Raw genomic sequence first — 12,313 nt, 5'->3', positions numbered from 1 at the left:
ATCTCAAATTAATGCCTTAACCGTTGTAATTTCTTACAGCCATTTTCTTTCATATATACGTGCACATTTTTTTAATATGCATATTCCTTACATGTCCTGGAAATACACTAACAGTATAAACAGTTATTTTATTTCAGATATTTTGACTTCTTAGACAGAAAAAGTAGGATGATTTCTCCATGTGTAAAAGGCACCTTTGTCTTATAAAAATAGCTCAGCTAATTTCAGTATAGGAGAAACTCTGAATTCACGTGGATCATTTTGACGTATGAAATCTGTCAGATCAGGCCCATCTTCAGGGAAGAAAAAAGACTTCTCAAGTATTTAAACATTTGTTGTAATTACTAAGCATACATAGGTCTTCAACAGAGGGAAGATAGAATTTTGCTACAGGACAAAAAACATCACTCCAAAATTAGTTTGTTGACACTTGGGATATTTCAGAGACATACATATTAATATAATCAGCTGTATCCATTGCACTGTTATGATTCATATGATGATTGATTAACTTTTAAAGTACCTAAAATCTTGATCTTGCATAAGACACCCCAATACATTGAAATTTATGAACACATGTTTACAAACTGTTACTTGTGGTTTAAAAGAGCAGTTTAGAGCATGTCTCTTCTGCCTATTCTAGATGAAAACTGTAAAAAGAATTTTTGGAAAGTTGTATTCTGTGAAATCTACTGGGAAATTGATACAAAAAAATTCCCCCTTTTGTTGTCACAGAGTATCCCAGGCACATTTTAAACTGATGTTTTGTGAGTCAAAGTACAATTTAGAAATAGTGTGTAACTGTTCTTTTCATCTTTGTGTTTGTGAAAGAAAACATACATAACTAATACTTTGAAATGCAATTAGCTATAATCAATCAGCATTTTTTGTTTTTCAGTGTTTTTTCTCTTTTAGACACAATAATTGACTTACACAGGGTAATTCTCATGTCAGAGAAGGCATATAATTAGGCATGTTGCTTGATAGAAGTGAGAGCTGATGTTCAGATCCTGATGGAACTTAAATGAGCAGAAATCCAGAGTCAGAACAGAAATCAGCAGTTAGCCTGCCATTGTTACTGGTTAACAACTGATTAGTGCCTGATTTGAGAGCCTTTTCACGTACATTTAAGTCTGTGAGTCCAGCTTTCTAGCACTGACTGCAAGGCTGGTGCCTAAAATGAACAGGCATAGAGATTAAAGAAAACAGGCAGAGGCATCAAGAAGGAGGAGACAAAGATTAAACACAGGTTCCACCCTTGCTGTCAGACATATTTTTAAAAGTAGGAGATTGCACAGTTTCTCATCTGCAGTTTCTGTTAACAACTTCGCAGATTCATTCAGAAGAAAACATTGCTTTTCTTCTTCTGGAATGTTTTCATTTTGAAACTTCCCTCAATTTGTCCCACAGGGAAGTGCAAGTGAGGCCACCCTGATTTCACTGCTTGCTGCTAGAACAAAAACTATCAGACGTGTGCAGTCAGAAAAGCCTGAGCTAACAGAAGCAGAGATCATGGGCAGGCTGGTGGCTTATGCTTCTGATCAGGTGAGTACCTCTCACTAACATGGAAACATGGCATCTAATACTTAACAATTTCAGCCATCTGAATGGGCAGGTGAATTAGGCATAAACTTCTTGGATTGGTCATTATTTGGTTTTGCTTGTTTAAATCTTACTGTACATCGTAAGTGTATCCCTCAGGGGTCCATACTGGGACCAGTATTATTTAATATCTTCATTAAGGACATAGTTCAGATGACATTAAACTGAGTGGTGCTGTTGATAAACCTTGTTTATCAAGGTTGAAGGATGGGATGGCACCCAGAGGCACCTGGACAAGCTCAAGCCCATGGGAATCTCATAAGGTTTCACAAGACCAAGTGCAAGGTGCTGCACCTGGGTCAGGCAACCCCTAGTATCAATACAGGCTGGGGGATGAAGGGATTGAGAGCAAGCCGGGCCCAGAAGGACTTGGGGGTGCTGGTGGATGAGTGGCTGGACATGAGCCAGTGATGTGCACTCACAGCCTAGAAAGCCAATTGTATCCTGAGCTGTATCAAAAGCAGTGTGGCCAGCAGGTTGAGGGAGGGGATTCTGCACCTCTGCTCTGGTCAGACCCCACCCTCATGGTTTTAAACTGAGAGAGGGTAGGTCTAGATTAGATATTAGGAAGACATTCTTTACTGTGAGGGTGGCAATGCACTGGAACAGGTTGCCCAGAGTGGTTGTGGATGCCCCATCCCTGGAAGTGTCAAAGCCAGGTTGGATGGAGCTCTTGAGCAGCCTGGGATAGTGGAAGGTGTCCCTGCCCATGGCATGGGGATTGGCACTAAGTGATCTTTGAGGTCCCTGCCAACGCAGGACATTCTATGATTCTGTGATAAGTGGGCTGGAATCTCACGTGTGCTACCATAATATGAAGGGTAAATATCCAAACGTCAGTGTTACATAAGTATTGCTTCTTTATAAAAAGAGCTCATTTGAAGTAAATAAAGATAATTAAATAAGGTGTTAATTTTAGTTATGTTGAGTGATTCTAGACCATCTTTTGTTGCATCCAAGCTTGTATGTCCATCTATGCACCCATGTGCATACACATGTGCAAACAAACACACATACATCATCCCCCTATATGCCTGCATGGGTGCAGGTGCAGGTACACGGATAAACCTAATGCATAAATATTAAACAAATTGATCACAGTACTTGAAGAAGCTCAAAACATTTTTTGTTTGTTTTTAGAGAAGAAAAATTCTAAGATCTCCATCTGCCAATCCAGCTAAGAAATCTTTTAAGGAAACAGAAAATATAATCCTTGATTTCTGACTGTGAGTGGTATTTAGCAGACTGAGTTATGCTAAATGCTCAGCAGGCCATGACAATGAGAGGTTTTTACTATTAATGAGAACAAATTGTACTCTTATGAGTTCTGCTACTGCTACCTTTCTGACACACTAATACTACTGAAGGGCCAAGCAATGTTGTTTCTCAATAGCTGTAACATTTTATTACCTACATGTCAATGAGACAGAAAAAAAAACCCCCTTCCTTAGTACCTAACATGTTTTTAAGTAATATTTGATTATGCAGAATAAAATGGCCAGGTTTCAGCCTTACTTTGATTTACTACTAAGTGTATGTTAAAAAGCACTGTAGAAGTTAAAAGTACACTTGCTCTTTGCTGGTGGCAAGAGGGACTACAGTTGCATGGTGAGAAGATTCAAGAAAAGAAAATATGAGGAAAGATAACTGCTTTCAAAAGGCACAAAGGATATTTGTCCTTTTTTTTGCCCAAGACCCTAAGGTCAGTATTGCGCAGACCACCAGTCCCAGAGCTCTGACTGACCCAGTGATGCACAAAGCCTTTTACTTGTTTTGATTTTTTATCCCATGTAAGTGGCTCACCTGAAATGAGGACTGACAGGCCTTCCTGCCTACTGAAGGTCAGAGGATCTTGTGTTTACAAAAGGATTTGCCTTAAGATACTGTTGACCTTTCAAAGCGGGTTGTTGCAGAGCTCACTGTTCCTTCTGCATTAAGAACAGACCTGTGTGACTCACAGGCAATAATCCACAAAAGAAAGTTAAATGTAAGCCATTCTGTGGGAGTGAAAACCATTCACTGACAGAGCCCAACAATGCAAGAATGCATTTGGAAGAGAATCTTGCTACAATTTTTAAGTCTTGATGAAGCACTTTAGAGGTTCTGACTGGCTAAAAACATCAGTGTATTATTATAGTTTGCTTATTTGCAATTCTTGTATATATAAGTTATAAAACATATTTTTCCATTGTACACTTGAATGAAGTATGGTATTGCTATGCCACACATTGTTTCCACTTCAAAAGTTATATTTCAAGTCTAGGCTTCCAAATTTTCTCAAATTGGTGCCTAATTAGTTTACCAAAGCATTTTAACAAAGAGGCACTGCTGAGATAAAAGTTAATGATACATCTGCCTTTAAAACATGTAATTCTAGAGATATATGAAGTTGAAAGACAAAATCTTGATCTTCATCTAGTCTAGTTCAACTGAAGTTTTGGATTATTATTTTCGTGATTATATGCTAAGCTAAAATAGAATTAATAAGCGCTCTTGTACGCACTGGCAAGAATCAGCAAGGGTAAGATGGAGATGTGAGAATAGTCATGATATGAAAAGGTGAGGAATTTTTCTCTTTCAAATTAATGATGATTAATGAAACTGTAGAAGGTGGAAGGTAAAATAGGTTTTTCTTTTGTTTTAGTCATGTTGTAAATGAGAGTATTTTGTGGCTAAATGTATCTTTCATTGTCAATAGAGTTATTCTAGTTATTATTCTATTGTACTTCATAATTTTACAAGAATTTCTTAGTGATATATTTGTTTTTATTACTGATATGTGCTTTATGCTCTAAAAAATATTATTTCTGGAGAATTCAAATGAGGTGGGTTGTAAATAAAATAAAATAACATATTGGGAATGATCCTTACTTGCCTAACAAAATGAATGAATGATTGAACCACAGTTTAGTCAGTACGTAATCTAAAAAAAATGGTAATGTAAGAAAGGATCTCGGTTTATATCATACCATGACGTGTATTATTTTAGAGGTCAGCAAAGCTGTATGCTATAAAAATGCACTAGTGAGCAACTGAATCATTATCAGGCAAGCTGATTATCTGCACATCTTTTGGTTGATTTAGAGCCAAAACCTCAAGCTCTACATCAATCCTACCATGTTAATTAAAGATCTCACTAAGGTTAGTTGAACTCCTGTCTGAATTGTGTCATGGCAATGGTCTCAAGGATATTTCAGGGTTTCTATCAGTGAATTGTGTGTGTAGGTATATATATTTATGTGTGTCCATCTGTCTGTCTATCTGTATGAAAGAGAGAGAGGTATGTATCTTTTACATACCATCAACAGTCCCAGGATCTCAAGTGTTGCTTTACCTGAAAGAAATTATTTTTTTTTTAAATTCAAATGAACTCACATTCCAATAAAAGGTGTCAGTCTTAAAACGTCCCCATTTCCTTGTAGGCTCATTCATCTGTGGAAAGGGCTGCATTAATTGGTGCTGTGAAGATTAAAAATGTTCCTTCAGATGATACATTTACTGTTTGTGGTTCAGCCCTGAAGAAGGTTCTGGATGAAGACAAAGCTGCTGGTCTTATACCGTTCTTTGTGAGTACTGGATTTTAATTAATCAGTGGATTTTTTGCTTCTGATAAGCTACTTTTGACAAGAGTAGATGGTCTAATCTGTAACAGAGGCATTGATAGGCAGCTGAGCTAGAATACCAGGAGAGGTTCCATGAGTGTTCTTCACATGCCTTTCTGTGCAGGAGGAGAAACTAATTGGAGCAGCCGGTTGCATTTCTCAGCAAAATGATGTTTTAAAAGGACTTAAAGTTATATTAGACTGTTGAATAAATAGGGGTCCATTTTGTAGTTGCAGGTAGTTTTGCAGTGTTATAATCTCCCAACCCTTGAACTCTGAACCGTTTACCTTTATTTTTCAGTTTCTAACTTACTTACACATAAAACAGGCTTAAAGGAAATAAATTAAATAATGCTCCCTCAAGCTTAAGTATCTTCAAGAAACAATAGTTTCCCCTCCTCAGCATTTTAGCAAACAAATGAACCTCCATAATATACCCCAAATATCATCAATATCAGGCATTGTCAGTTGGGTATTTGTGAGTACATAACTAATCTCTAACAAGTGAGCTATAGGGAATGTGGCTGTGGAAGCTTCAGGTGTCATCATTTTTTGTTATCTGTCCACTTTCTTTTCCAAAGATTCCTGCTTTTACAACAGTCTAGCAAAATCTCCCAATTTTTGACATAGAACAGTGTTAGATTAGATAAAATTCTAAAGTTATGTTCTACTGTAAGTACCTGATCAAAAAGAATATTTGCTTATTTGTCAGATCTACTCCTGCCAGTTCAGAGCACCATCTTATTATTTCAAGTTAAAACGAGATTTTACCATTTGACTTTTCCCATGAAGTAAGTAACTTCTGTTGTGGTTTTGTACATCACCAACAAAATGTTTTGCTTGTTTCCAAGCATTATGTCTCTGCAAAACTTGATATTGACCATGGGCTATATAGATCTATTAAGGGGTATAATATGCTACAAGGAATATGTTTTTACTGGCCTCCACTGAAGAAAAACTGAAGAAAAAAACCCCACCGACAACTAATTTGGAAACTGAGAACTTCAGAAACTGATTTTTCAAGAGATTGAAAAATGTGTCACAATGTTTTCAGAAAAGTCATGTCTGATGAGTTTTTTCTTTTTCATGTGGTAACATTTTGAAAAGGGCTAATGTGAACTTCAATTTCTATGAACTGTTTTTAGAAGAATTAGCCGATTAAGCTTTTTTATACTCATGGATAAGTGCCAAATGGGACTAAGAAGCTTAAATTTTACCAAGCTCTTTTGAAAATATAATCTTTTTACTCTTCTTGTTACTAACCTTTAAAGTCTGTTTTTATGTAGTAGAGTGAAAAGTGGTTTTATATGTGCAGAATGATGCTAAATTCTAGGCTGCCTAGAACGATTGAGTCCTTGGAATGACCAAGCGCATCCTATCAATTGCTTCCCAGTATAATAAGACTATGACTGAGAAACAAAGCATCTCTAAGTCTTCCAAAATGAACTTTTTTCTGTAGGCTGCACCTATAGAGGTAGAGAACATGCCACAAGGCATGTTTTATTCCTCTGTTATGTGATCCCAGCTCATAATACCTTACACAGGATCCTACTTTTGTATCTTACTGTTAATTTTAAACAAGTACATCACTGTATCATGTCTTTATGCACTAACTGCAAAGTTAATGTGTTTTTTTTCCTCAACTTTTGTCCATTAACAAAAAAAGAGGCAACTTGCCTTTCATAAATATTCATTCCTTATTAATTTTTCTATGTGTAACGAGGAAATAAAAAAATCTGGTTTATGTATTCAGTGACACCTTTACAACAGACGATTTAACTGTTGTTTTTCTTCCTCTGTTTGTTTAGCTGTGCAAAACAGGCTTTCAAAGACAGCAGAGGCTCCATCTGAGTTAATATGGCCTGTACTGGATCTTCCATTTATTTGTATGCATAAAACATGTCAGATTAAAGTAGATTTCATTATCCTTATGGTTGGCTACTTAAAAGGTGTGCTAATTCTCTGCCATGCTGAGCAGCAGTCCATGGACTGTATTAGTGCTCCCTTTTCTGGCTTGAAGATTTCAAAAGCATTTCCATTTCTTTTGTCTTGAGTAATTTGGTGCTATTTTATTTTGTTCTGACAACAAAGATATGCACATTACCAAGGAAACACCTTATGCCACTTGATTCCTTGTCTCCCTGTACTCACTGATCCTTCACTAAGGGGAGTGATTCAACATCAAAGCAACAAGTTTGACGGAAGAAATTCTGCCTGAAGAGACTTGTGACAGCAGAGAGATCATTTCTAATGAAGATGTCTTATTTGCATCCAAGCTGTTTCAGTCTCCCTTATCAGCAAGAAGTTTTGTAAGGGATAAAAAAGAAAATTCAACTAAATTACAATGCCTTATAGGCATGATTCTCCTCTTATACTTAATGAATAAATGAGGAATCATTATACTGAACTTCATAGAAATGCTTTCCCTTTAGAGGTGAGTGGAGAGTCAGGGCCAGGTTTTGTTGATGTGAAAGAGGTTCTGTCATTACAGCAATATGGTAGTTATAGGTTTACTTTTCACGTACATAGGATTTTTTCAGTCAGCCTTTTTTGGGGGAGAGGCATTGTCTTTAAAAGGAGTCTTTGCATTCCTACCCACCATCAATATCTTTTAGCATTAGTAATGTGTATATCTCTCTGTTCAGTGAAGGCTATTGCCAGTAGGTACCCAGATTTCTACTTTTGTTTTCATTTTTTTATTTCTAAATTCAGACTTGTGTTAATTTGTCTGTTTCAAAATACTTTTGCAGAAATTGAAACGGGTATTTTCATATAGTAAAGCAAGCAGACTGTGCAAAACAATGCACTTAACCATGTCAGGTGTCGAGACACTAAAGTTGCTCCAATTTACCAAGGAGCAATTTCCCAATGTGGATGATACGCAGCCATTAAAGGGTGAGCTTTAAAGCATGTGCTGAAGTCACGTCCATTTCATTAATTATAAACACACACTGGTGGTTAAACACACGGTAAATGCCTTTCTCAGCTGGGCCCTATGGTCCCAGCTTGAGACAGGCCTCTGCGTTCGCTGAATGTTGACTGGCATGCTCAAATTTGGAGACCACTAAGTTAAGCACTTCTAAATTCAGATGTAGTGTCCACTGCATTCAAGCCCAGTTCACTTGAATGCGTGTAAGTGGCCTGTGAGCTTTATGCTGTCTTTCATAAATCAACACTGATCGGTTGCAGCTGGCATATATATAGTACAATACACTTCAACAGCCTTATCCAGTATAAAGCTCCTATGACATGGTTGCCTTGCTGCCCAGCGTGAAGTCTCTCTCATTCTAGCTGCAATGACTTTTCTGAATGATGATCTGCAGGATATTAAGAAGCAGGCTGTTTATATCCAGACTCACTTGGGAAACAGTAAATCAGAATCAGACTGACAGAGGAGCCATCTTTTCAGTAGAAGTCAACACTTAGATCCTGACCACAGATTTCCATTTGGAAGAAGCATTCTGGAGGCATGTACAGATGCCTAGGGTGATGTTTCTTAACCCACAGTTTATGAATGATTGCTGTTTTGTAAAATAGTGAACAGTGGTTTAGAGAATGATTTCAGTTTTCTTCAGGCCACAGACATTGTCATAAGTGCAAGCCAGCAAAGAACTGAGTAGGAGAAAATAAAACCAATAAGGGAACATTGAAAGTCCTGCCTCATTTTAGTTAGTTGCAAATGAAAAGCTTTGTGATGAAACCATGCAAAATGTGTCCATGTCTTTTGCAAAAGCTATAGGAGGTTCTTCCAGTTGAAAAGATTGAGAGTAATTGCTCTCAGGCATCATAAAAGTTCATGAATGTTTCCTGATATAGCTTTTCCTTTTAGGAAACTAATACATGAGATGACTGATGCAAGCTTTTTAACTGTTTTGTATTCATAGCCAGGGCTGAGTCAAATTTGAAGTGCACAACCTGAAAAGGATAAGGCCTGCAGGCTATACTGAGCCATCAGTCCCATTTCTGTGATGTAGCCTGTCCCCTGCCCTTTGCACAAATGTGATTTTTCTGGTGTTACATAGGCTACAAATTGAGTTAGATTCATTCTGTAGTACTGAGGCAGGGTAATGAGAGTCCTGACAAGAGCAGATGCTGTCACTTTAAGTGGTTTCTGAGAATTAAAGCAAGTAGCTTTGAGGCTTAGACACCTGCAGAGAGGAAAACAAAATTATTTTAGAAAATGAGGTATTTACAGAATAAGCCATTATTTAAACAACTAAGAATATGTTTGAACTCATATAATCTCTCATTGAAAAAACATACTCCTTATCCCGATTAGAAGGAGAATACCTTAGCTGCAGAACAATACTAACAACAGTAATGTGTAACTTTCTTTTGTGAAATCTTCCTCAGTATTTTAATTGCTGGACTAGCCAAAATAGTTTCACTCTAATCTTGTCAGAAAATTTATAGCATATTGTGATAAAATATAGGTGTAAAATCAGTATTAAGTCTATAGTGCACTCTTATTTATTTCCCAGTCTAATGGGTTAACCCTTATTCTTTATGTATATAGAAAAATTGGAATTTTCATCGTGCTATCCTCCAATTCTTATGATCCAATGTGTAGATCTTCAGCCAAAAATGAAATGCAGGTTTCTCCTGATTGTGGAAACATCTTAGGTAGACAACAATGTGATAAATATATTTTCACTCCATACATGCATGCCCTCTTAGTAAAAATAGGGACCCAATTTATTCCTATTTCAAAAGATACCCTGCAATCTTTTCAAACCAACCTCCTTCAAATGGTGATTGGTCTTCCAGAGAAGTCATAAAGGTACCTCAAAGCACTTTAATTTTTTTGTTCTTCTCATATGACTCAGGAATATAGGAAGGTCCAGTATGGATAAAGATTAGATTATTTTGAGGGAAAAATATGTTAGCACACAGTTTTACCAACTATATATACAGTATGATTCTCATTTTCAGAACTATATTTGTTTCAAACTCAGGTTCTTAGTAGCTTGATACAGAAAAAATACTGTATTTTCCCTTTATTATTTTAATAATTACTTTTTGCAAGTTTTGCTATGACAGTATGTTTGTTTCTGGAAAGGTCTAGTGGATGGACAAGTATCATCTAGGTTTTTCCTTTCTTACTGGTCTCATCATGGATTCACTGAGGGACATGTGCACACATACACACAGAAAAATGTGGCTAGTTGCTGATATATAGGGAAAAACTGTAAAAGCAAAAGATAGTGCATTGACAGTGTACTTGGCAGAAAAAGTACCTAGAAATAATAAAATAAAAAAAAACAAAATTCTGGATTTGGCATTTTTATAGTCATCTCTTGGCTGTATTGTAGTCTGTGTGTGACCGTGGATAAATTATCTAATGCTTTTGTACTTCAGTACTCTGACTAAAACCCAGCTTACTTTATTTATCTATTTAAACTGCAAAGTATCTTTTATTATGTAAAAAATCCAGTACAAGACAAAAACCAGACCCAACCTTTATTAGTGCTTTCAGAAATGAGACAGGGTGTTTAAAATGTAAGTATATCAATGAAAAATAAAATAATGTCAGTTTAAATGCACTTGGTATTTGGGATTTTTTGGTTAAAATTCTACCTGCATATTCCCAGAAAATTATGATAGCTCATTTTCTCCTAGTTATATTCTCTTTCTACTGTGAAATTTAAGCATTTGTGTTAGCTCTGCTTTTGACCCACTGATCACACAGAAGGGTACATTAAATGAGACATTACAAGAATGAAGGAAAAATAGTTCCAGTATTTTAGGATGAATTTCTGAGAAGTTTATCTGGGAAAAAAATCTTGCAAGTCTAATAGTAAACATATGCTACTAGTGAACAGCTTCCAGGCTGCAGATCCATTGAGCATAAATCAGTTACAAATCTCTGTTGCAGAGCTGTAACTGAGGCAGCAGCATTTGTGACCTATTCTGTCAACAAGAATTCCAGCACCATAGTTGCTCAAGTTCAGAACTTGCTTATATACCATGAACTGCAAATCATTTTGATGGTAATTGCATATGTGAGGTTAGTATTTGGCCACATGATAAGCATGTGGAACACATAGAAATTATATAAATTATAGAAATAGCATAATACTGTGAATATATTGCAGTACTTATCAGTCAGTTTTATATTGACATTTGATTTTATGCATCTGTTTCTAAGGATGCTTATGGGAACTTTGGAAAAAAATCCACGTACGTTCTCAAAATTTCCACTAAGGATTGGTAATGGCTAACATCAATTTATTTTGCCCTAAACCACAATAGTCCTATATCATTTATCATTTATTCTTTTTGTTTATTGTTACCTTTGCAGACAGTTTTTTAATTTGATAATTTCCTGTGCTATAACACGTTTGTTTTTTTTTTGGTTCTGCAGTTCTGTGCAACTCTCGGAACCACACCTTGCTGCTCCTTTGACAAACTGTTAGAACTGGGTCCTATTTGTAAGTCTTTGCTGCTTCTTTCTAAAATTGCAGATAGCAGTTTAAGCCACACTGAGTCATTTCCAGGACATTGTGCAGTGTCGTGTTCCAATTCAATAAAGCTACTTATAGATGAGACCTTCAATTACAGTTTTATTTCTAATATTAGTCAAGCAGCAAATGTGCATTCTCAAACTCTTAAAAAGTATAGGGGACATTGCCTCAAGGGTTTTTTCCTGGGGCAGTCATATTTTGAAACACTGTCAGTTAAAAATTACTGTAAATGCTTCAGTTTGTAACATTTTTCTTCAAGCCCTTCTACCTGCAAGTGCATCTATAGCAATGGTGAATATCAGGAGAAAGTTGAACTCCCATTCTCCTCTGCACCAAGTGCACTCATCATAAGTATTTCTGTGTGATGGTTTGTTTTTTGAAGCCTTGATCTGCAGCAGGGTTTGGTCAAAAGCACATGCTTGCTGGCTGATGAAAATGCAAAGTACACCGTATCTATTCAAGTGTACATTTAGAACAGGAAATTTACAGCTATAAGCAATTGGAAACAGCTTCATAGAAACTGCATTTGATGTTCTGGTAATTCATTAAGTGGGGTTTAAAACTTTGGGGCATGTGTGGTGGTCACTTGCTCTGTGAGGTTTCTTGCTCTTCAGCACAAGCCCCAGAGACTCAGTTTCTCTCAGT

General features: G+C 36.5%; 1 protein-coding gene across 8 annotated transcripts in view; it reads left to right on the top strand.

Annotated features, from left to right (window-relative positions):
• DDC (dopa decarboxylase) overlaps positions 1 to 12,313 on the top strand; it is a 69,297-nt gene that overhangs the window by 30,789 nt on the left and 26,195 nt on the right. For all 8 annotated transcript variants that reach the window (XR_001874794.1, XM_017814945.1, XM_017814943.1 and 5 more), the window contains 3 exons: positions 1,411 to 1,545; positions 5,025 to 5,168; positions 11,569 to 11,635. Coding sequence is in view for 7 of the 8 variants with exons in the window: in XM_017814945.1 (XP_017670434.1) it covers positions 1,411 to 1,545; positions 5,025 to 5,168; positions 11,569 to 11,635 (346 nt within the window). In the remaining variant the exon portion in view is untranslated. The remainder of the gene's footprint in view (positions 1 to 1,410; positions 1,546 to 5,024; positions 5,169 to 11,568; positions 11,636 to 12,313) is intronic.

The sequence above is a fragment of the Lepidothrix coronata genome, unplaced genomic scaffold (assembly GCF_001604755.1).
Source record: "Lepidothrix coronata isolate B3197 unplaced genomic scaffold, Lepidothrix_coronata-1.0 Scaffold47, whole genome shotgun sequence".
Lineage (NCBI taxonomy): Eukaryota > Metazoa > Chordata > Aves > Passeriformes > Pipridae > Lepidothrix > Lepidothrix coronata.
Note: the sequence above shows the minus strand (reverse complement) of the source record. Positions and strands in the feature narration are given on the sequence as shown.